A 24,130-nucleotide genomic window follows, 5' to 3' on the forward strand; every position below is an offset into this window, starting at 1 on the left:
AGTAGCAATTGTGAGATGGTTTTAAAACTCGTCCGAGACCGAAACGTATCGCCCGAGTCGTTTTGGTATCGGGCATGAACGAGAAGGACGAGATTTAAAAAAACTCACGTTCATTTTTAAAATTTTTGAACGAGACGTCTCAAACGTATCGGAAAACTCGTCCGATACGAATCGGTATCGGGCCTGGACTAGACGAAACGAGACGGGAAATCAAGTTTTAAAACCATTTGATGACTTGGGAGTTCGTGTTCTAATTTCTAAAACACTTTGAAAGCTGCTATTAGCACCCCAACTTTTACATATTAGACCCCAATTTTTAAAATTATTTATCACACCCTAATTAAAAGATTAAAACACACTATTCAAATGTCACAAAGCTTCGTTCGAGTTATTACCTCAACCTTACAAAAAATTATAATACATTCAAACTACTTCATTACAAATAGGATTCGGCTCATATAAAATCCTAAAGCTACTTATTTCTTATTTTAATTGGGATATAATAAGTAAAAGTTGGGGGTGCCAATAACACCTCCCTTATTTTGTTGTGTAAAAAGAAACTTTTTTATTTATTTATTATTATTTATACAATTTATTCTCTTTTATGTTGATGGTGAATGGCATTAATATTTTGATTATTGTTATTTGTAGTGCTAATTTTATTATTTTTTGTGATGCTGTTAGAGGATACAATGTATGTTTCAATCGATTAAATTTATTATTAGGGTTATGTAGGTATTGATTTATTAGGTCTAATTTTCATAAGTCCATTTTTAAAGGAGATGTTGTCGAAATTTCAAAAGAATTCTGAGTGAATTATCAGTTTATTAAATTTTTTAATATTTATATTATTGTTTCAAAATGCTAACGAGAATAGTCTGAAGTGATATCATCAAATACAATACTTCCAAGCCCTTGAAGAATATTTGCGTCATCCTCGTTAACATAAAAATGTTCTTCAATCCCAAACAAGCTAAAAATGTATAAATCACTCAATTTGTTTCCCTCCAAAAGAAAATTTTGCAAATCTCACGCTAAGATTTGAATCTCTTTGACAATTTCAGCATAATTCCAAATTCAAGGTTATTTTTTCCTAATTTTATCTTTTATATAAATAGAAATAATTTAATTGGAATACTTTAAAATTATGATTATATTGGTCGTTTTAGAGTATTTTGGTGTCCTTGTAGGCTTTTGAAGGCATTTTGGCCATTTTACCAAAATCCAGCAATTATAAACTATTTTATTAGAGATTAGTTTCTAGATTCTAAGTATTAGAATAGTCCCATAACGCCTGGGTACTATTGAGATGTGCGAGGTATAAAACATGAACAACCCTCACCTTATAAGTTGCCAATTTTCAAGGATGAGTTTAGCCATTGGGCTATAACATGGTATCAGAGAGGGTGTGGGTTAGTATCTCTAGCCCTGCGTGGAAGGGGTGAGCCGAGTATCTCTAACCTTAACACTAAGAGGGAGTGTTAGAATAACCCCACATCGCCTGGGTACTATTGGGATGTGCAATGTATAAATCGAGGACAACCGTCTCCTTACAAGCTGTTTTTCAAGGATGAGTTAGGCCCATAAGCTTTAACATTGAGAAACAACAAAATAAATTTGCAACGCTCTATCATACATACTTTCTCTAGTCGTAAGTTTTTCCATATGCAGAATCTAGTTTTTCCAGTCGTGGAAGCTTATAGTGTCATCGAACAAGGAAGGTAATTCGTCAAGGACATTGTTTTGTTTGATAATTTTGATAACTCATCTCAAGTTAACTCAATAACCTATTAGAAACAATACCACACCCAGTTTGCCAAAAACACTTGTTTTTCTTTTTGGGATAAAAAATTAATCTTCTCTTTTCGTTAGAATAAACATAATTTCTTCTTCATCTAGATTCAGAAGCTGTCGCATTGTAGAAGCAAATTCTTTTTCTTTTCAATTTTATTTCTGATATTTTTAAATCCTAAGATTACCATACCTTCATATTATGAATGAATACCTCTATATTAAGAATTACGTTAATGATTTTCTGACTCGAAAATTTGCACTCAGTCTGTATTTGGCTGACGTGGCAAGGGCATAAAACAACATCTTGTTCTTGTGTAACCCCAAGAAAAAGATCTATGGTTATATGTCCTTACCACGTCAGCCACGTACAGACCAAGTGAAAATTTTTGAGTCAAAAAATCACGACTTTAGGGTGTGATTTTATAACAATATCACTTACAGGATTTATTCATAATATTATTATGGTGTGGTAATATCACAATCATTTTTTAAACTAAATTTAGTACATGTTTCCTATCTTTGTTGTAAAATTGAATGTGTTGAACAGATCCATCCCTATTACACAGGGGATTCGGGGTCCTATGTAATTTGAACCATGATGTTTTATATTTTTGTTGCCTGATTTTCTATAAAATTACTAAAATTTTATTTTATTAAGATTAAAATACTTATTTTTTGCTAGATGTATTATTTTTTCATTCTAATTGTCTAGATCCATTAAATTCAAAACACATTTGTTTTTTTTTTTTTCCCATCATTTTTTATACATAATTTTTAAAGTTTTGTCTTCATTTTATGAGAAAACACTTAACTGAGTTGAGGAAAAATAAAATAAAAATCAGGAAACAAGCATGTTGCATATTACTATAATGTCGAGTCAATATTTTGAATTGCACGTCGCATTGGCCAATTCCATTAGTCAACTTTAATATAGGAAAACAAAGAAAGAAAGAAAAAATCTGATACATTGGAAATCCGAAAAGATATATTAGGCAAAAGTTAGGAAAAATGGAAAACAAATGAAATCTACTTCACCCTAGAATCCCAAAAGGTAGTATAAAGTGAATGTTTTCTCATATGCACTTGTAGCAAATAATAGAGTTTTACTCATCTAAAAGTATAATTTCATGTCTGTCGCAATGGGCGATAGGATCAAAAACTGACCAATCAGATCAAGCACATGACATGGACAATCGACCCGATACATTGGTCAATTGACCCATCTTGTAGACAGCTTCATACATTTCCTCCCTGTCTATTTAAGTGTATATGCTCTCCAAGAAGTTACATGATATCAAATTGTTGTGCAATTGTCTTGTATTACGTTTTTTTTAGGATTACTAAAAAGGGAATTGTGTAATATTTTCTTTTGGATTTTTTTCTAGTTTTGGAGAGATAAGACACATTTTTGTAACTCCGATTTCATAAATAGAGATCTCTAAGATTGTAAAAACTTCGGGATTTTCTTCTTTTAGAGTTTGAAAGAGAGAGAGAGAGAGAGAAAGGAAGAGTGGTGTATAAGGGTTTTAGGGCTTGGGATTAATACCTTGGGTGTTTTTTCTTGTATTGTTCTCCTTTGATTTTTTAGTGAAGAAGATTGATTATGATCTATAGATGTAGGCACACTGTCTAACCACGTAAATCCTTGTGTTTTCTGTGTGTGATTTATGTTTTATCTTTCCTGCTTCATTGTTTCACACAAACCACCAAAAGAAGAAAACAAAAACCAAAGCACACTCTCAAAAGGGTAAATCCTTGTGTTTTTTGTGTGTGATTTATGTTTTATCTTTCCTGCTTCATTGTTTCACACAAACCACCAAAAGAAGAAAACAAAAACCAAAGCACACTCTCAAAAGGGTCAAATGTATTCCCAAAGTTTCTTGATTGCATCAAGTGATGATACAGTAATCTGGGCCTGTGGCCTATAGAACATTTATATACAAATTCATGGGGGGAATAAAAAAACAAGAAAATATAGCGGAGTTTATAGTACAATCCTCCTTGTCAGACTGGAGTAAACCAGGGCCCTCGGCTTGTCAACCACTCACCTCAAATGGAAGACTGGTTACGTGCACAAATTTTTTTAATCAACAAACGGAATCATGAGCTATTAAATTCAACAAACCAAAAGAGCAGACATGCTGTTGCTGTAGCTTAGATCTCCCAGGTGTTGCAAGCAATGTGAAAATAAAATCAGTATAAATAAAAAATACTATACATCAGACATATTGCATACAAGAGATATGATCCTTTACGAAGTTGAGTTGGAAATGCAGTTCATGCACACACATCTGATCCCAGTAAATGAGTCTGCTAATGGAGACCTAATGTGAGTTCCGAAATTTTGGCTAAGCCAAGAGTTGGCCAAACATCTTACACTCTAGAATGATAGCCTTGATAAGGTTTCCTTTGGTAGTCCAATTAATTTCGGACCATTAGACTATGGTTTTAAATCTCGTCCGATTCGTCCACCATCGAGACAGATAGACAAGTCAAACATATCGGACAAGATTTAAAACCACGGTTCATTTTTCTCATTGTTGAATGAGATGACTCAAAACATATTGGAAAACTCGTCTGAGACAACTTGGTCTCATTCATGGACAAGACGAGACGTCAAAACGAGTTTTAAAACAATGCATTAGACTTTTCCTTTTAGACATAACTTCGGACAAAATTGAATGGAGGAACAAAGATTCGTTCAACCAACCCCAACTAAGGTTTTGATGATGGTGGAGTTCTTCTAAAGTCTCCATCAAATGGTTTGGATTATTGCAGTCCCATCACAAAGTTTGGTCAGTTACTCTTTCCCCATTTCCCAGACTTTTGAATAGCTGACCTCAAGCCTCAACTGTGAATAAATCTTAAAAATTTCCATCGGCTATTTCCTAACGTAGCAGATTAAAATTTCAAGCAAGGCCGAATCTAATATGCACATACAGAATTCTTAAAGATTCACTGCTCCTTTGACTTGAGTTGTCTCCCAAGTAAAACAAGTCCCACACTGGCAATGGCAGCCAACAATGTCGACGAGTAGCACATCACGAGCAGGGCTCCCCTCAATGACTGCATTCACATAAAACATGCAGAGTATAAAATCAAACCATCAAGCATAATTTAGACATATAATTCAAATTTTGCTGAATATTCCCCATATTCAAACTGATGAAATAACCAAGGCCATGGTCTTCAATAAGAAATTAACAGAAAATAGCTGAAGTGCTCTCATCGTCAATTCTCGCCAAAATCCTTGATTAGTCTTTCTATGAGAGACCAACAGAAAATGACTGAAATGCCCTCATCTTCAATCTTTTAGTAATCATTTTCAAGGATTTTGACAAGAGTTTGAAGACGAAGGTACTTCAATTATTTTCTATTAGTTTCTCAAAGCAAGGGAAGTAATCATTTCAAACAAGCATGGGAGTTATTTAATATATTCACCAAAACCCCGAGGGGTATGTCTAAATTACCCAAATATCAAATTTTAAATAGGCAATGGATGGTGAGAGAATAAGATAAAGTTTTTAGAATCTGTTTTCAAGCACCTTGGCCAACAGCAATGCATTGTCATTTGCATACTGCAGTGAACTCTCTGGTATGCTTTGGATGCCTTGACTTAGTTCCCAGGAGAGAATCCTGAATTTCAATATTTGAAAGTAATTAGTTAATTCTTGTTCTTTTACACTGGAGAGAGAGAGAGGTTTTCTGAAGGTTGGTTACGCAAAAACAAAACCAATAGCAGCCCCAATGTTAGCTTTATCTGACGTAAACGCAACCTGTAGGTCTCCAAACTGAAATTTGAGAAGATGACACAGTTCACAACTGATCAAGAGAACTCTCACACAATAACTTAACTTTACTAACAAGTATAACACAAAAATTTACCTTAAACATCCTACTTTCCTCTTTGGGCTCTTTGATGGTTGTAGTTACTGGACTCTCTAACAGTAGCTTTCCAGTCTTGATCATAATGTTGGCAATCTGCGGTGCTTAAAAAGCATCCAACAATATTTTGTCAAACTGACTTGTTACATTAACAGGTGAACATATGCTCCATAAATTGTTAAAATACCAAGTAATCTGTCTCAAACATCATCTAAACTAGAAAGTCTGCCCCAACTTTGGTGCCTCACACTTGCATCAAGGCAAACCTGTTTGGTTGGAAACAAATTACAAGATGGACAAAAAGCACATCAAATAATACCAGACACCAGGCAGCATTTAGCACGTAGAGCAGGAAGCCAACATGCCAAGACTTGCAACATTCATCACAAGAGGAGAAAATCCTTTTACCTACGAATTGGGTTGTAACTTTTCAATCCATTGGTCACAAATTAGTGCATCATTGACAAACCATTCCACCATTTTCGGTTTATATATTACAAAAAATAACTTAAAAAATCTACCAGACAATATTTGGTCCCTACAACTTTTTCCCCGTTTGTCCCCAAACGTAATTAATTATTAGAAGTAGAAAACAAAAATCTCTTCAGAGCCATGGCAATGAGAGGAGAAGTGAATTAACTGCAGCATGAATCCAATAATCCAAGATGAATAAACTTCATAAAAATATTAAAGTGTTGTTTTCCATTACCCTTTGAAGCTCGCCTTGACCATACTGTCCCATGGACTGAAATCTCCTTCCAGAAGATACCAAGCGCTTGCCAAATGCTATGCCAAGCAAAATAACATCAGTAGATTCCAAATATAATCTTGATTCTCATATAAAATAAAATAAAATAACATCAGTAATGTGTACTTCAATTCTTACCTGATTTAGCGTTGTCCGTCAAAGAGCCTACCAAGGAGGGGAGCTTGCTTGCTATACTACACGAAGTTGATGTATCAGCTCGTTCCCATGCTCGGGATAGATTCAACAGTGTCTCTCCCAGCACTTGACCACACTGAAAATAATAATTCAAATAAACTTCAAATTACATGGTAGGTAATAGCCACTTGCATAGAGCGGAGCCGTTGAATGCAATCCCCAAGGTTAGACCAGTTTGGCCTTTGTTCTATTACTCTTCTCCATAATTTTCGCGTGACTCATTAGTTCGGAACTATGGTAGGTAATATCCAGTACAACACTGCATATCCATTTATTGCACATATGTATTGCAGTACTTTTTCTTCATTCATCCAACATCTTAGTCTTCCAAATATTATTGAATGACTTAGTCAACCAAGATAATCCAATATTTCCCCGTAAAGATGTCTATAATTTTCTACGAATTAACATCTCGTACTAAAACACTACGCTTCTTAATCTCGCTACCATTGTTTTTTTTCTTGATACCCTAACTCCAGGGTAGTATGTGCTCTTTGGTAGGTCTCTGTCAATTGGCTTAACCTTAAATGGGCCTCAACATCCTAGTCCAAACCAGTCCGTCTAATGATTGGGTAGGGCCAAATATAAAAAAATCTAGGTCCAAGCCTGCCCCACACATACTCGGGCCAATTTATGAGCCAGCGTACAAATTTCACATTCTAAAATCATCATTCCTTCAAGATTCCTTGGGCATGTGTCATTTTTTTTTTCCTGAAGATTGAACAATACACTATTTTTTAACACATTTATCTATGGTCTTTAACCCCGTTTATTGTTTGTTGGGATATTTGGTTGGAGTGGAATAGCACAATCTTCAAAGGGTGGGATTCATTATGTGACTTGCTAATCTTTAATTTTGGTTGTTGTCTTGCTTTTATGTTTTGCAGCCTCTTTTGTATTCTTGTTGAGCGGTTGCCTCAGCCACTTTCCTCCTTTTTCCCTTTTTCAATAAAAATATATTTTACCATTTAAAAAAATGGGTGATTTACCCAAATCTGTGCTGAAAATTGAAAAAATTACCAAAATGACACACTGCTCATTTTAATTCCGAAATTGGTAATTTACTGTTTTCGGAAGTAAAATATTTTCGTTAAAGTGGGAGAAAAAAATTCTGAAAATGGTAATTTACCATTTTACGTCACCATTTTCATAATTCATTCTCTCATTAAAAAAATGCATTTAGGTGTTTTATCCCACAGAACTGTTGTCTCTGCTTCCAAGTTTGATATTTCTTCATTTATCAATTTATTTACAAAATAGAACCTTTTTTTTTTCTCTATTGCATGTTAAAATTTTCAGGGGCAGTGTGATCATGTGTATTGAAACCAGGCCTAATATTCTAATTAAAAACACATTTTAAAAACAAAATCTTCTTCAAATTACATAACTAAACACTAACCTCATCGATGACAGGCCCATTTGAAAGATCAAAAGCCGCATCATTCAGCTACAAAGATTCCAAATAACATTTCCAAAATTCTCTCAATTAAAACTATGAATTTAATCAAATTAATAAAAATGGGATAGGATGTAATAGCTCTTAGACACTTACATCAAGACGAAGATCATGAGGGAGTTGCGATAAGTAATCGAATGGAAGAGCAAAGCTGTCCTGCAGATCAGATGAGCATACATCACTGAATTGAAATCAAAACTCTAACCCTAACCCTAGAAATCGACGTGAAAAATAATTGAAAGTGGAGCTCACAGAGAGCTCTTGAAGGAGTGGTTGGATTTCTTGATCGAGAGATTTGGGAGAATCTGATTCTGCTAGAGCAGATGAGATGGTGAGAAATCTGTTTCGGATGGATTTTTTCTTGGAGGGTTTGAGAGAGAGCGAAGAAGGGATATGAAGGGAATTTCGGAGAAAGGAGAGGGTAGGAAAGGATGGGAGATTGTAGAGAGGTTGAAGGAAGAGAAGAGAAGCCATTCAGTCCTGCTCGGTGCCACAGAAAAATTGGTCGTTGGAAGTTAGCTTTGTGATATTATGTTAGTGGGGAAGAGTTCTCTGGAGTGACACTTCAGATTTCTTCTCTGGACTAACAAGGTTTTCTTTACACGTGGAAGCTGATTTGGCAAAAAAGGGTGACCATGAATTTTTCCACCTCAGAAACTGAGAAAACATTGGATAAAGAGTCTTGATAATATGACTCACCAAGTGGCATACTCAAATGACCCCATGACGTGACAAGTTCGGGGTATTGTATGTTGTACGTCTCAAGATACACGATTGCACTTCCCAAAAAAAAAAATGTATCCCGAGGCATACAGATCTATGGTTCCAAACTTGTTTGCATCATAGAGTCATTTGACTATGCCACCTGGCGAGTCATATCATCAAGACTTTGGATAAATAAAAAATGAAAATAATTTATTTTAAGTATAAAAAATGTAATAAACATGTATTTCATACATTAAATGATAAAATAACACTTAAATTTTACTAAATATAATATGTGATTTTTCATAAAATCATCAATTAAATCAACGATGTTTCAATGTTGATGGAAATTTGAAAACCAGGAAATCATCATCTTTGTTAGAGTTCAGGTATTGTAGATCTGTAATAAGGTTGTCGAATGTCAAAATAAACAATATCTTGAAAGAAAATATCACTATACTAAAATAATTATATTTCTATTTATTTACTTTAACAAGGGATATGATACTGTTTAAAAATAAAGAGATCATTTGGAGTATAAAAAAATGTATTATTGTCTAAGAGAAGAAGGAAAAAAAATGGCTATCTACATCCTATCCAACAACTTAATTTGAAAATGTTAATGTGTTACTAGTAAATGTTGGTGCTCCAATAGAAGTTATCTTAAAACACTTATCCAAAACCACGAAGGACAAAACAATTTGAAAGCAATGGTGCATTAAATGCACACCCGAGGGTCATTTCCCTTTCTAATTGCATCAAATGCACCCCCAACTCAAGAAATGTAGATAGATATGGGAAAAAGACAACAACAACAAAAATTTACAATTATTTTTTGGATTTTGTTAAGGTGTGCCTTAAAGGACACGTTAAAATGCATTAAATACACCTTGGGATCTGAATTTCATACCAAAACTGCCCTCAATTTTTTTTTACCAAATACCCCAGATGCTTCTTCCCAAGGTGTATTTAATGCAGTTAAACGTATGCCCTTAAGGCACACGTTAACCAGATCTGTAGGGAAAAAAAAAATTGAAGCGGGCTAAAAGCATTTAATTAGCTAAATATCTTATTCAAACAAATGTAGACTTAGAACGAATGGTTTTGTGCCGATTATCGGTGCCTTGTCTCAAATTAAGAATAATTATTTGAACAAAAAGATTATAATAAACTTTGGTTAAAAGTTATTTCTCTTGTGCATGTCCATGGAGTTCGAAAATTCCAAGCATCTCATCTTTTATTTGAGTAAGCTGAGTATTAGTAATTCTAGTCTTTTGGTGAATATTCCATAAATCTCTAGTTAGCAACTCCTCCCAAACAAAACGCGCCAATCCCTTTCTTCATCAGGTCCCATGGCACGACATTCAAAATTTTCTATTTTGCGAAAGAGTAAAGTTCTTTTTGTGGCTGATTTTGCTAAGCCAATTTAATATTAGATTCATCATATAAATCGAAATGTAAAAAATATAACACATTTGCTTGAAAATTTGAATTGTTTCTCCATCTTCCTTCTAATATGAAAGGTAATTTAAGGGACATTATATTTGATTTTGTATGTTGTCCTCTTCACAGACACCCTTAATCTTCCCCATAGATTTTTAGCTTCTCTTCGGTGTAAGAGTAATCATTGAAGACATCTTCAATCTTCCCCAGTGTAAGAGTAATCATCGATAATAGGTACGTTTTCTGCATAACTCGTAATTCTTCAACATTATGGTTGTGTTTGTAACTTTGCTTACATGCATGATATAATTTATAAATGAATTTAAGCGAATCAAGAAACAAATTGTATTTTCTTCCAATGTCACATATGAGTTGTCCATAATCACTGGATTCTTTGGAGTCTATAATAGGCTTTAGAGTCCAATTAATTAAACACTAAAAGGGGAGACAACTCAATTTAGGAGACAACTAAAATTCTGGACAAACAAGTCAGTTATAGGGTAAGTATACCAGGCCAAACTATGGTGTCTTTGCCATATTGAACATCAACTTTTGCAGGCCATGTACTCATGTTTTATTGGTTTACAAATGATAGTCTTAATGAATAAAAATGGAGAAAATTCCTCTAATAAAAAAGTACTTGTTATTAATGTCTTATTGGTCTACAACTTTACAATAATTTGGAGTTAACGCAGACTTTGATTAGCCCGGCTTCAGAGTCCCATCCCTCTTAAAAATATTGGAATGAGGTTAAACAGGCAGGAATTGGTATAAAGAGCATGCAATTCTGACTATGACATTATGATTCAAATACCATTTTGGGAATTTCAGGCTACGTATTAGCACTTCCGAGACTGATGGTTTTCCTCGCTTCTCATTTTGAAATTCTGAGTTGCTGAAGTTAAAAACCTGTCGTATCCATAGCTTGAAGGCCTCGAACCAATATATAAATAATAACGTGCTTAAATTAGAATTACTCATGCTCGAAGTGTGAGAGCCGCGAATCAGATAGAACAGAGAATAGTTGTGTATCGACAAAGAACTGCAAAAGCAACAAGATTTGAGAATTGAGAAAATTTTGAACTTAATACATTATAGATGTGTACATCATGTATAATGAAATGGTTTCTGAATGATGTCAAAAAGCATAATATGCCTATAAGCAGTTTTATTGCCTGAGGGATCAAACGTTTGAGTTCTCATTGCTATAAAATACAAAATTCCATACAAAGCAGACGTTGTGGTATTGATTGTAAGTTTTGGATCCTGTTAAGTGTGGAAGTCCTTTTGAAAACTCGAAGAATTTAAGAGGTCCTTTTTCAATACTTCCTTTCGTCATTGTGGCTGATATTTTATTTTATTTTTCTATTATTGGTAAGCAAGTTTTTAATGAGATCAGTAACTCAGTGATGGTGGGAATTGTATCATCACCCAGACTTTACCAACTAAGCTAGCTGACATCTTCATGGATGAATTCTTGAGCAAAGGAGAAGAAATAGGATTAATTGAAAGTCTTAGGGAAAGCGATGAGGGGAGGTGGCAACTTTAGTGGTTACCCCTGGATGTTTTGAGGCAGTTCATGGATTCGAGTAAATTTACTCATAGGTACTGGGGTTCAAAGGAACACCATCTTGATGAGCATGCCAGATGCCTAGGGCACATTATATACTTTCCCCTAAGTGTGCACTCCATTTCTGAAAACATTTGGGACCCAGTAATTGAGAGATGGAAGGAAAACTAGCTAGTTTGAAAGAAATTTATTTTGCAGGGAGGACAAACCTGATAAAGAGAGCTCTTTAGCTAGCATCCCAGCGGGAGGTGTTATAAAAAACAATAAGAGGATTCTTGTGGTGAGGAAACTCAAGTGACTGTCCTCTGTATACCATATGTCTTTTGTTCAATATGTGTATGTGTGTGTCCCTACTGTGTGTCTCCCTCCTGTAACGGAATGTTCCCCTTTTTAATAGGCTCCTTCATTGTACCAAGGGAGGTTGTGAAGTGAGAAATGACCAGTCATAGTTTTGGCCAGACTCTGGTCGAGAAGAGAAGACACCCATTAATGTCGAGCCATGGCATTGGTTAAATCTGTACAGGGGTACCATGTCATTGGGAGAAATCATGTACAACAGCTGTACACTATCATCACCACATTACCAGTCTAGCGAGCAACTCAACATTAGTGTTTTGGTGAATCGGGTGTAGTGTCACCATTTAATTTCATGCATCCATTAGGGAGTGTGTCAGGAGTACAAGTCAAGTTACATCCCGCCTTTAGCAACAATTTTATTGGGAGTTAAGGAGTCAAGGACGCCTCACGACATTACTGAATTGTTTTGGCAAGGTTGGTTCGTGTTTCTGTAGAAAGGCCAGGCAGTGACGTGATTTAGGTGCCAGGTGTGTGTACTGCTTAATACACATGGCATCTCATTACGCAACACTTGACCAAGATTTGATGATTATCATGTTTAATATTCAAGTCATAAATCTCATAAGGAATACCTTTCCCAACCTTTATACTAGGGTTGTTAATGATTTGATCAATTGAGGTTTATGGAGTCCAATAAGGATATGATCTATTAAGATATTAGATAGGTTTTGGAATCAACCAGGATGTAATTCAATAATTACCCACTTCGATTATATATGAGTAAGTATAAGTTAAATTCTACGTATTTTGTAAACTTTATTTTATCCCTAGGATAACATCTGCATTACCTAAATATTTTACATTAAAGTTTTCATTAAATTTTTTTAATGCATTTGATCATATTGATGGTCCACCTCGGTGAAATGGTTTAAGTCTCTATGTGGTAATACCACAAACCTAGGATCAAAACCCCATCTTCGCGCTTAGAGCTATGAATGAAATATTTTGTAAATGTATTATTTATAAATATTGTGTTCATTGAATAGAATAAAATTCCCTCAGGACCTGACCGATACGAAGAATTGGTTAAGAACCCACCCCAATCCGATCCAACAAATCTGTATATTCAATATCTTCTATGACTATAACGACGAATTCCACTTTTTATAGGCCCAAAAATTCTTTCAAAAAACAATCCATCTTATAAATACAAATTTTTCGCATTTTGTGTGAAGAGTTGGGACAACTCAACTGGTAGAGCAGAGGACTGGAAATCCTCACATTACTACTTCAAATTTGTTTTATAGCATATGGTTAGTAATAAGTACACATATAAATTAATCAATATGGATTGGGACATCACTACTTTATATTTGTATTTTTTTTTATTGATGAAAATTTTGAAGTTACCAATCGAAAAAAAAGAAGAAAAAAAAATGAAGGCCAAAGATACTTTTAGGAATCGTCTAACTCATCTCACACTTCCTAAAAAATTTCTTCACACACAACTAGAAAAAAAATGAAGAAGCAAGTCGTCAACAGACTCCACCCCATCATGCATATGAAGCGAATGTTGGGTACAATCTTAGTTACATGAAGTGGGAACAAGTATCTCAGACAAACTTCATTGTGAGAATGGGGAAATGACTTCCACAAACCAACTTACAATTGATTTTATGAAGTGGAGCAAGATTCTCGGGTGGGTTAGGAAACGGATAAGGCAACGTCATCTAGGTTAATAGGTTCCTACAACTACGGGTGTAATCTTCCCCTTGCTCATCAAATGGTCAATGAAAATTGTATTATGCACTACTATCCAAAAAAAGGCCATATTGGACGCGGTATTGTGCAATCACACCAAGCTGATTGGAAAATAAATAGGCTCGGAGTTTAAAACTGCTAAAGAGGAAGACCACTGCTTTTCAAGATCCCACTTCAAATCCACGTATCAACCTCATTTTCCAATGCATTCCCTCTACCAAGGCAATGAACAAGAATACGAAGACATCCATTTCCCAGAAATTTTTGTTTATAAACTAAGATTCTACAATACATAACTGGACAACTTGTAAAAATCTTGAAAAGGCGTCTTTTATGGTCTAACATAGCGTAAAAAGAAGGGAATGAACTCCATAATAGAAAACCACACACCAAAAATCTTTCCAAAATCTCCTTGACCCCCCCACCAATCTTGAACCTAATAGCTTTTTAAACTCTTTATATACCATTGAATTCCTTCCCCAATTCCATGAGTTAAGACAGTATTGCTGCTTTATCCATTATTCCTATGAAACTTCTTGTCTGTAGCCTTCTTCTACAGTCTCAAAGTCCTTCCAACAGTTCCAAAACCTCAGCTTGTTTCCCCATACCTACCTTGAATCTAGTACCTTTTTGAACTCATTATATTTTATTAAATTCCCTTCCACACACGAATGCAATAAGGAGATATGATAGTATTGTTGTCTTATCCACTATTCCTATGAAACTGGGTGTAGTATTGTTGTCTTATCCACTATTCCTATGAAACTGGGTGTACCCTCCTTTCTATTCAACAAAATATCCCCCATCACTTCTCCAGCCTATCAGCCATACATGTCTAAGTGAGGAAAGACCAAAATGAATCAAGAGACTTTACAGAGTACTTCTAAATAGAATTACCTTACTGCATTTAGATAGATAACTCTCATCCGAAGATGCAAGTTTCCTTTCAAAATTCTATCACAAGATCCCAAACAACCTTTGACCTATAATTTGTACCAAGAGAAAGAACGAGATGTATCGTAGGGATATCCTTAATTTTTTTAAATAATAAGTTACTTTTAGGGTTATTTCTTTGCTTCCTACCTTTATCATGAAGTAAAATTTTCACCCATCATTTAGTTATCAAAGTTTTCTTAGACGGTTTGGCTTTCTATGTGATCTTTTGAGATGATCCAGAAAAACAATGATAGCTCAGTTTTAAAGAAGCCCAAATTGGAGAAAAAATTATGGAATGTAAAATACCTTAATAAATGGCCGGTCCCTACCAGGAAAGGAATCAATAAAACTATCCTTGAGAAGTAAAGAAACCTGAAAAAGAAATCCACAAGCCTTAAGTGAGAATTGAGAAATGGAAATTTTGAATAAGTAACTTACAGCAATAAAATAGATGATTGTATTGATCTAGGACAAATGATGGCTGCAACCTAATTAATGACTTAGATTTTGCTAACCCTGTCATTGTTTGATTGTACACTAGTGATTGTATGAGATCGCAAATCTGAACAAAGCGAATCCATGTAGCACCTCATGACATTCAAAAATTGTCCAGCAGCTGCAGCCTGCAAATTTGATCCATATAAAATGATTAGAAACAAAAAAGAAAAAGGGCCTAAATGGAGAGTTCTGAAATACATTTGAATATGTATGATGCTTTGATAAAATTTCTTTTCTATTGGGTACTAGAAAAACTTTGAACTGCATCTCTAAGAGTATAGAACATTTGTATGTTTCACACCTGGTTTAGCGCTACTAAGAATGAAGAACTTGCATCCCTTCGATTTTAGTAAGGTTTTTACCACCCAACATATATATAATCTTTCAATAGTGTAATTAACAGGAGACATTTAAAAATAAAAAATGTACACAAATTGATCAGAACTGTCTCAACCTGTACTTGATGATAATTTTATAGTTTGTTAAACTCAAAATTACTAGAATAACTTCTGAATTAGACTGCCAACTTCCATATTGAAGTTAAATTTGACAAAATTGTATTAACTTATGAATTTTCACCAACCAGATTGTGACTTGAGATGCCAGGCACAAGTCAAATTGCAGTTTTTTCATTAGTGGTTTAGAATTACAAGGCCAGCACATTTCAGATTTTAAATATCCGGTGAAGGAGCCTAATCTCTGTATAATATTTCCATTATTCTGTCCAAGTATATATATATATATATATATATATATATATATATATATATATCCCGTAGTATACAAAAAAACTATATTAGAAAACCACTTTTTTTCAAGGAAAAGATCCGCTTCCTAATTACCAGTATACAGTGTAACTATATAGAACCAAAGTTCCAACAAGAATTAAAAAGGATCTGCTTCCTAGACAAAGAACATGAGAGAACCATAAGTTCTTCAATATTTCAGTGTTTAATGTACTAAGTTTAAATTTAATACAGAAGAGTACAATACTCAAGCATTTTAACGCTTTGGGAGAGCCTGAGATGCCTTGACTAGCTAAGAGAAGTGAAGAAAACATTCATAACAAGCCTTGACATGCTCCATTGGTAGAAAAATTCCAATTGCAGTACTGAACAAAAACCAGAGCAAATTTTAATTTGTCTTTTCTTCCACGAGGTGAATTATACTAAATAATTCATATAACTTTCAATTTTAGGTGAATTTGTTGTAAATGTATGAGAAAATCTAATTCATACTGTCAGGAAACCAAAATCTCCAAGCATGGCATATCCAACACTCTTCAGGTCATATTAGCTGTTTAGCATAGGATAATCTGTCAAACACCTGCACTTCATTGCACTTATATACAGGGTGCCTTTTAGCTATAGAGTTTTCGCATGACAGTCTAGCATGAATTGGCCGCAGTTCAGACAAAAGTTCTTTATGTCGAGGAAGAGGGGGCAAGTAACACATCTTCACCTGCATGTTTCAAACAAATGATGAAAGGAATAAGAAACTTCTGCTTAATATTTACTAGAGCAAGCAACCAGGAACATATTAACAATTTCAACAAAAAGCTTCATGCGAATAGATGTCTACATTTACCACCCAAAAAAAAAAAGAAAAGAAAAAAAATCTCAAATAACGTCAAAATTAAGAAAAGATATCATTTGAACTGTAAAATGTCAGTTGAGTTATTGCCACTGTGCATGTGACGAAGATCAATCACACTGCAAATGTTTATGCAATCAATGTATAATCCAGTTCATACTCAACGTCAAAGATTATGGCCACAATACTGATATATAGTTATTCATTCTGATATATATAGCTAATGCATTTAGTTACCCCATGATTCTGCTAAAGTAAAATGGAAATCCTTTTCCAGTAGACAAGGATAATCTATCACTGTCAATTTTTATTTTTCTTTAAACAAAAAAAACTGTATAATATATTGGTTGAAAGTAAAAAAGTTTATTTGATGAAAAGAAAAGTACTATAGAGGGGAAGAGAAAGAAGGCAAACAAAAGAAACTACAAAATCCTGTTATGTTTTGGCTCTGCCCTATTTCTTTAATAAAATTATTTATTACTCAATCAAAAAATATTATTTATTTTTTTGCAAAATTGATATTCTACTAAGGGCATGGCCAACTAGTTTGATGGCCTAAGAATCCAACATCATTCGAGGAAGGAGGGAGACAACTGAGCAGCAGACTTCCTATTGAAGAAATCCATTGAAGAGATCTTGTTGTTAGGCAGATGAATCCTCATTTTTATTAAATAAGCTTAATGTTATCTTTTTCAATGACAAGCATTGTATATATTTGCATGTTTAACTACCTCCTTTTGACTTAATGAACAGGCGAGAAGCAATCCTTGGGAAGGTGACTTGCATCATCGCCTTCCAACCTTTATTTCTCTGGTATTTGTTAATGGTACTGAGTAATTTCATGCTGAGCATTCTCATGGAGTTCACATGAACTTGGAACTAATTCAAAAATTAAAATAACTTGCCATTGATGTTAGATTAAACAACTAGAAATATTCAAAGAAATTAATGTAATTGCCATATTATAAATGAAAAACCACAAATTTCCAGGGAAACCACAGATCTACCAATATGCTAAGAAACGATCATCTACTTCTCCATAAAAGCCAAATACAAATAAATCACCAAGAAGTTAATGAAAACCTAACAAACCTGATCCTTGTACACATTAACTTGAATAAGATTGGACCTTTTATCTTCATATCAGCTGGTTTGTGTTGTATGCCAACCTACAAAATCATACAAAAATCAGAACTGTAGCGTGCAAAGTTAGCTTTAATGTGCTGATTGTGGGACATGTGGTCCCTTCGATGGGTAAGTGATCACTTTATCAGTCCCTACATGTTCTGTTTGCAGGAAATATTTCCTCAAGACATGGAAAAAGCTGAAGATGCCAAGAATTCCAAATTAGGCCGACAATTAAAAAGAAAAAGGACCTAACCGAGAATGCCTTCTCTCGGCGACATATCCATTCCCTTTGTTCCTCGTCCGATTACACTATGGCAAGTTGTGAAATTTGAATAATGAGGTTTGCTATTTCCTGAATCTCCCGATCATTAAAACTTCTCATAAATCCAAAATCACATGACAACTTACTCTCATTGCAAACTAAGAAAGCATCAACTGTTTGATTTTTCTTAAATGAGATACGAAACAAAGATGGAAACATGAAGTGACAAAGACAAATCACCACACCACCTGTCCTCTCAAAATCTGACCTTATTACCTTTTCCTAAAGCTATCCTCCTCCTGAATTCTGATAATACCTTTTGAATATCCTTCTATACACTGCAGCATAAGAGGATTTTGCCTTTCCACTCTCCCAACCCAAGACCTTCTTCCTGTATTAAACATTGATGATCCTCCTCCACAAACTTCCTTGTTGCACCTAAAACCTGCAGAGCCATTTTCCTAGTAATGCTTGGTTCATTTGCCTAAATCCTGTAACCCCTAATCCCCCATTCTTCTTTGCAAAGCATATTAATTTTATTTCACAAAGTGAAACTTCCAATTACCTTCCTTATCATTCCAAAGAAATTCTTTTACTAATCTTTCAAGCTTGACTTCAATGCTTCATGGATTGAGAATAGAAAAGTAAATTGGAATGCTTGCTATGGTGTTTTTAATCGAAGTCAATTTTCCTCCCTTCGAGAAATACTATGCTTACTATGAGCCCAGTCTTTTCTTAACCCTTTCTATGATTATATCCCATATGTTTTGATTTATATATGTTGTGCTGAAGGGAGTCCCAAATATGACGTTGGAAAGGATCCAAATCAACACCAAAATAACCCTGCAAGCATGTGAGCATTAGAGATTGAACCAACCCCAAAGATCTTACTCTTCGACAAGTGGTTGCCAATCCCGAGACTTCCTGAAAACAGCATAATAATCCTCCCATGAATCTCAATTGTTTTAAAGACCCTCTAAAAAAACTAAAGTGTCGTCGACAACTAAAGATGGGAAATCCAAGGTCCCCTTTCATTTGCCACAAACCCTGACAATGCACCAATAAACACCGCATTGGATAGCAACCGACCCATGTTTTCTGCAAGAATACCAAATAGGAATGGGGATTGCCAATTTCTAAAAGTTCAGTTCAAGTTGGGCATTCATGATATCTAAGCTCTAGTTTGAGGAGTGTTAATATTAGTACCATTAAATAAGTTATGTGTTTGTAAGAAAAGGTGGTTTAAGGGTTTAGAGTTTAGACAGTACTAATGAGAAATAAAGGGTAGAATAGGCATTTTTGGTTTTTTATCACTTATAAGTGGCATTTTTGGTTTTTTATCACTTATAAGTGGCATTTTTGTAACATTCATGAAGTCCTTAATATAAAGGGGGATTAAAATGTAGTGTGTGTCAATGAGAACCCAATCTCTCTTCTTTCATTTGTTCCCACATCATCATCATTCTCCTCTTAAGACTAGAAACTACACTCCATTTCCATAGTTTTGGATATCATTTACTCCCAATCCTTCTACCACCATAATAAATTAGAAGGGTGATAAAAGACCTCCCTATCTCAACCAGATTAAACAGCAGGGGAACCATTAACAAAAATAGAAAATTAGTCCAACACATTTCTTAAACCGCATCCTCCACTTCCCACCAAAACCTGTCCTCCCCAACAAGCAGCAATATCTATTTTTCAGCATTTTGAAATGGCCATTATATTCATTCTCCATAAATCTGAGTGTTTTCTCCTATCACAGACAAGCAGATGTTCCGATCCAATTTTATCTCATCTAGGTCAGTCAACAGATTCTCTTGGTTTGAAAATTGGAAGCTGTATAGTTTTTTCTTTGCTGCTGTTTTTTTTTTCTTTTCTGTAGGGGTCATCTCGTCCCCACTCTCTTTTGGTGAATTTAATAAATCATCTTTATTCGTCAAAAAAAAAAACTTGGAAGCCCTATTAATTAAGTAATATCCTTATTTGCCAATTTCGTGCAATGGATAGAAAAGAAGCAGATGTCATTTTGAATGCCATTTGATTTCCGAAATGCATGTCTTTGTGGGCTAGTAAATATTATATTAATAGGTTAGTTACACAGAATAATTAATCCATACAACATAATATATAATCATATGCTGCATGTTGAATCAAGGCAAATCTGATTTTTAATGAAATAAATTTTGACCAAGTGTTTTAAGTGTTGCAAAAAAGTATGTCAAATACTAATATTCTTAGTCATCTTCCAACTGAAACTGCAGAGAGAATTCTATCAACATTTAGCATGTAATTGATCACTAGTCACCCTTGCCCAGATGGACTAAGGACATGCAGCATGCAGTTCAGATAGAGAAATTGACTCATGCTCCAGTTGTAAGGCATATCATAGGCACAAAAAGGTTGTCATTCACATTGAAATGTAAATCTTATATAGCTAAAATTCATGACAGCTTAACGAAAATTCATTAACTGAACATTCAACAACTGGACCAGAGTTACTCAAACTTTGTCAAATTTATTTAACTGATAAAACATTAGATTTGGAACAAGTCATTCACTCTTGAGTCCCTTGATACTTCTTCAATGTTCAAAGCTGAAATCACAATATTAGATACTGATAGAAGCTTGATAAACTAATCCCACATAAATTAAGATACATCATCAAATCAAGCAGCCAACTTTACCTTTAAGAAAAAGGTTCCTTAATGTAAGTTGCCTAATTTGATGATAGACTTGAGAACTTCAACTATAATGAACCATGTAAGATGAAATAAATTGATGCATAATGGCATCACCAAGAAAATTTATAGTGTGCTGTTCATCAAATACAAGAAAAATGGGAGAATTAAGAACTCACAATGAAAGGGACTGGAGCATCAAGAAAATCAAGCATTTTTCTTGGCAGAACCTGACAAGGATCAAGATAACCTTTACTTGAAACAAAAGACCAATTCTAGGAAAAAAAGACAGTAATAAGATAATATAATATAGGACAGCAATCTGCAAGCATCATAATAACAATCACTGAAGTAGAAAAAATATTACTGTATAAGAAAAGTTAAATCAGCAAAGCACCATTTTTCATTAGTTCATCTACATTCCTATTATCCTAACAAGGACATGAGGATGTGCGCAGGAGAGAATTTGAGTACCAAAGCTGAAAGCCAGTGTGCAAGCAAGTTACGACTTGCTCTATTTTCCAAAATGGGTGCGGGAGTTGGAACGGTGGTGGTGGAATTAGGAACTCTTGTTTCCTTCTCAAAGTACAGATACTAATATATATATATATATATTATATTGAGTTTTGCATTAGGGAAATTGAGTCTATTTTCAAGTCCTTAGCGGAATTCTTGTACGATGCAGTTGGGGTAGGTATTACTCAGTTACCTATTTACTAAATTAAGTAGGTTTAACTTAACAATGTTTCTAGAAATTTGATATTAGGTATAATTGGGAGCTTCCAAGTGGTGGCAGTTTGAATTAGGAATTCTTGTTGTTTCCTTTCAGGGTATCAGTTAGTAATAAAAATACACAGGTTTTGCATTAGGGAAATTGAGAGTTTTGTTCGAGTCTGTGTGTCTTCTCATATGTATTTTATATCTTTACCTATTGTCCAGTCTTTAGAGAACTTTTTCTGTTGAGATTTGTGCTTGAAAATAACACTTTTCTAATTTGGCCTGCTGGTCGACAATACAGGAATGTGCCTTATTTTGGCCATTGTTCTATCTTGGTTTCATTTCTAGTGCCTATCTGGTACGAACCAAATTCTTGCATCACTAGTGCCTAAATAGTTTCCTTTCCAAAAGAAAAACAAACATCATATCTTACAGAGGATGACAGATATTTGTATAAAATGGTTTTCCAAATCGGTCATGAACAAGATCCCCTAGTTTTGAAATGTTGAAAAAGAGTATTATAACATTTACGAAATACTAACTAAAAGAAAACCCCCAATGTAAGTAAGAAGCCATAACCTATGATATGTCTGTATGGCTAATTCCAAAATTTCTGAAATATCCATACTGCAATTTACAAACATTCTTTATAGGTCAAAATTTTCAAAAGAAAAGTTCATGCTATGAAACTTACTGGAAGCAATAAACTCTGCCATTCAAATGGACGAATCATGGGAATAAGTGATAAAACAACCGCTGATAGTATACCCTGCACATAACAATGGGAATGAATGACAAGAAGGTAGCTACTAACACAGTCTGCATGTATTCAAAATTTGGGATTCACAAAGGAGAATTAATTGGAAACAACATTTTTTCTCATTTATAGTGTTGAGAAATTACGAACACTATAAAGGACATGTAAGGCTTAAGAGTAAATTCAACTATCACAAATTGAAAATGGAGGATATGCAATTAAAACAATTGACTTACCAAATTTGGGCACACCACTACTAATTGTTTTTCCAGTAATACTCCAGCAAATAACGCCAAAACCTGAAAAATGCATGACACATAGTACTTGTAATCAACACCAAGCACATATTAAAATTTTGATATTGTTCAGCATATTAGTAAGCCGAAAAACTAAAACCTATAATGGGAATAACAGAACATGTATTGATTCCATAATTGCATTGTGATTAAACCGTCTTTAATGTATAAGAAACCTAATGCAGGATACAAATCATGCCAATAGTCATGAGCTCCAATGGTAGTTTTGTAATTATTTAGATTTCTACCTGTCTGGGTCTAGAATTTTTTTATCACCTTTATTTTTGTTAGGATTAGTTCTAAATTAGTTATATTTATTGCATTCTAATTTTGAGTTTGTTTGGAGGTTTATTTTAGGAGTCCACTATAAGTTTAAGTATTATTCACATCACTTTTCTTTATGCCTTATTTTGAGGGGTTAGAACCTGTCGTATTAGGTTGATTTTTATGTTATTTAAAAATTTATTCAGTTACCTATCCGACAAGCCCAAGATTTTGGATTTCAATGAGTTTTGATAAAGTTATGACCAAAATACTGATAGGGTGTCAGTTTTACACGAAATTTGCATATCAAGGTCAAAAGCATCAATGTTTAAGTCATGTTAGGATTAGGGTTTAGAGACTAATTGCAATAGCCATATATAACATTTTATGTTTTAGATTCTAAACATTATATATATGGATCGGGTTCAACAGCCAAAGATTTGTCTTATATGGGCTAAAAGTTTCAGAATGAGCTGATTTTTTGGGAGATTGGTCTCTATGGTGAGGAGATCATCCTCACAAAAAGTCAGCCCATTCCAAAACTTCTAACCCCATGAAAAATGATTACAAATTAACTGTTAAAAATTGATGGTCCATGATTCTTTAACTTATAAATTAGGGTTAGAAATTTCAGAATGGACTGATTTTTTGTGAGGATGGTCTCCTTGCCATAGAGATCATCCTCACAAAAAATCAACCCATTCCAAAACTTTTAGCCCATATAGGACAAGACACTTTGGCTAGGACTCTGGCAAAAGAACGCTCGCCTATATATATATAATAGTCACTCTTACCACTTTTGGTAAAGTGGGATCAAATTTGTTGTATTGTGTCTAATGTGAGTCTTTCCTTGTATAATTTCTTTTATTTGGTCAACTCGACTGCTTTAATGAAATGAGTCACCCATTGCTGTGTTGGAGGCCTTCCGGACGCTAGCCTTTTTTAAAGCCTAACCTATCAAAAGTTGAAGGTCAGAAGCCAGAGAACGTTGTCGAGAGAGAGCGTAGGATGGAAATGGGAGAGACGGGATTAAAGGTATAGATCAGATCGAGCCCGAGATGCGGATCATGAGCACGATAAAGAGCAGCCAAGATATGAAATGGATATGCAATGAGGGAGCAGTTCACTGAAAGCAGTTCATTAG

The 24,130-nt window shown here is 34.4% G+C and overlaps 2 protein-coding genes across 2 annotated transcripts in view; both read right to left on the reverse strand.

The window, feature by feature from the left end:
• Window positions 1–3,641: 3,641 nt before the first annotated feature.
• LOC147402030 (LOW protein: ammonium transporter 1-like protein) lies at window positions 3,642–8,588 on the reverse strand. Its single transcript, XM_086443532.1, has 10 exons — window positions 8,331–8,588; window positions 8,175–8,234; window positions 8,022–8,069; window positions 6,566–6,698; window positions 6,389–6,465; window positions 5,680–5,775; window positions 5,515–5,585; window positions 5,340–5,430; window positions 4,737–4,860; window positions 3,642–3,858 (listed from the first exon to the last, which is right to left on the reverse strand). Exons 1-9 carry the CDS (start codon window positions 8,550–8,552, stop codon window positions 4,750–4,752), a joined length of 909 nt encoding a protein of 302 aa, XP_086299658.1. The 5' UTR covers window positions 8,553–8,588; the 3' UTR covers window positions 3,642–3,858; window positions 4,737–4,749.
• A 2,241-nt stretch (window positions 8,589–10,829) lies between these two features.
• Window positions 10,830–24,130, reverse strand: part of LOC147402031 (DENN (AEX-3) domain-containing protein) — a 32,477-nt gene continuing 19,176 nt past the window's right edge. The window contains 9 exon segments of the mRNA XM_086443533.1: window positions 10,830–11,268; window positions 15,097–15,162; window positions 15,306–15,413; window positions 16,615–16,749; window positions 17,974–18,011; window positions 18,014–18,050; window positions 21,132–21,182; window positions 22,364–22,438; window positions 22,663–22,725. Coding sequence (XP_086299659.1) covers window positions 11,200–11,268; window positions 15,097–15,162; window positions 15,306–15,413; window positions 16,615–16,749; window positions 17,974–18,011; window positions 18,014–18,050; window positions 21,132–21,182; window positions 22,364–22,438; window positions 22,663–22,725 — 642 coding nt within the window. The 3' untranslated portion in view covers window positions 10,830–11,199.

Source organism: Akebia trifoliata, chromosome 5 (assembly GCF_017979445.1).
Source record: "Akebia trifoliata isolate Shusen 1 chromosome 5, ASM1797944v1, whole genome shotgun sequence".
In the NCBI taxonomy this organism is placed as follows: domain Eukaryota; kingdom Viridiplantae; phylum Streptophyta; class Magnoliopsida; order Ranunculales; family Lardizabalaceae; genus Akebia; species Akebia trifoliata.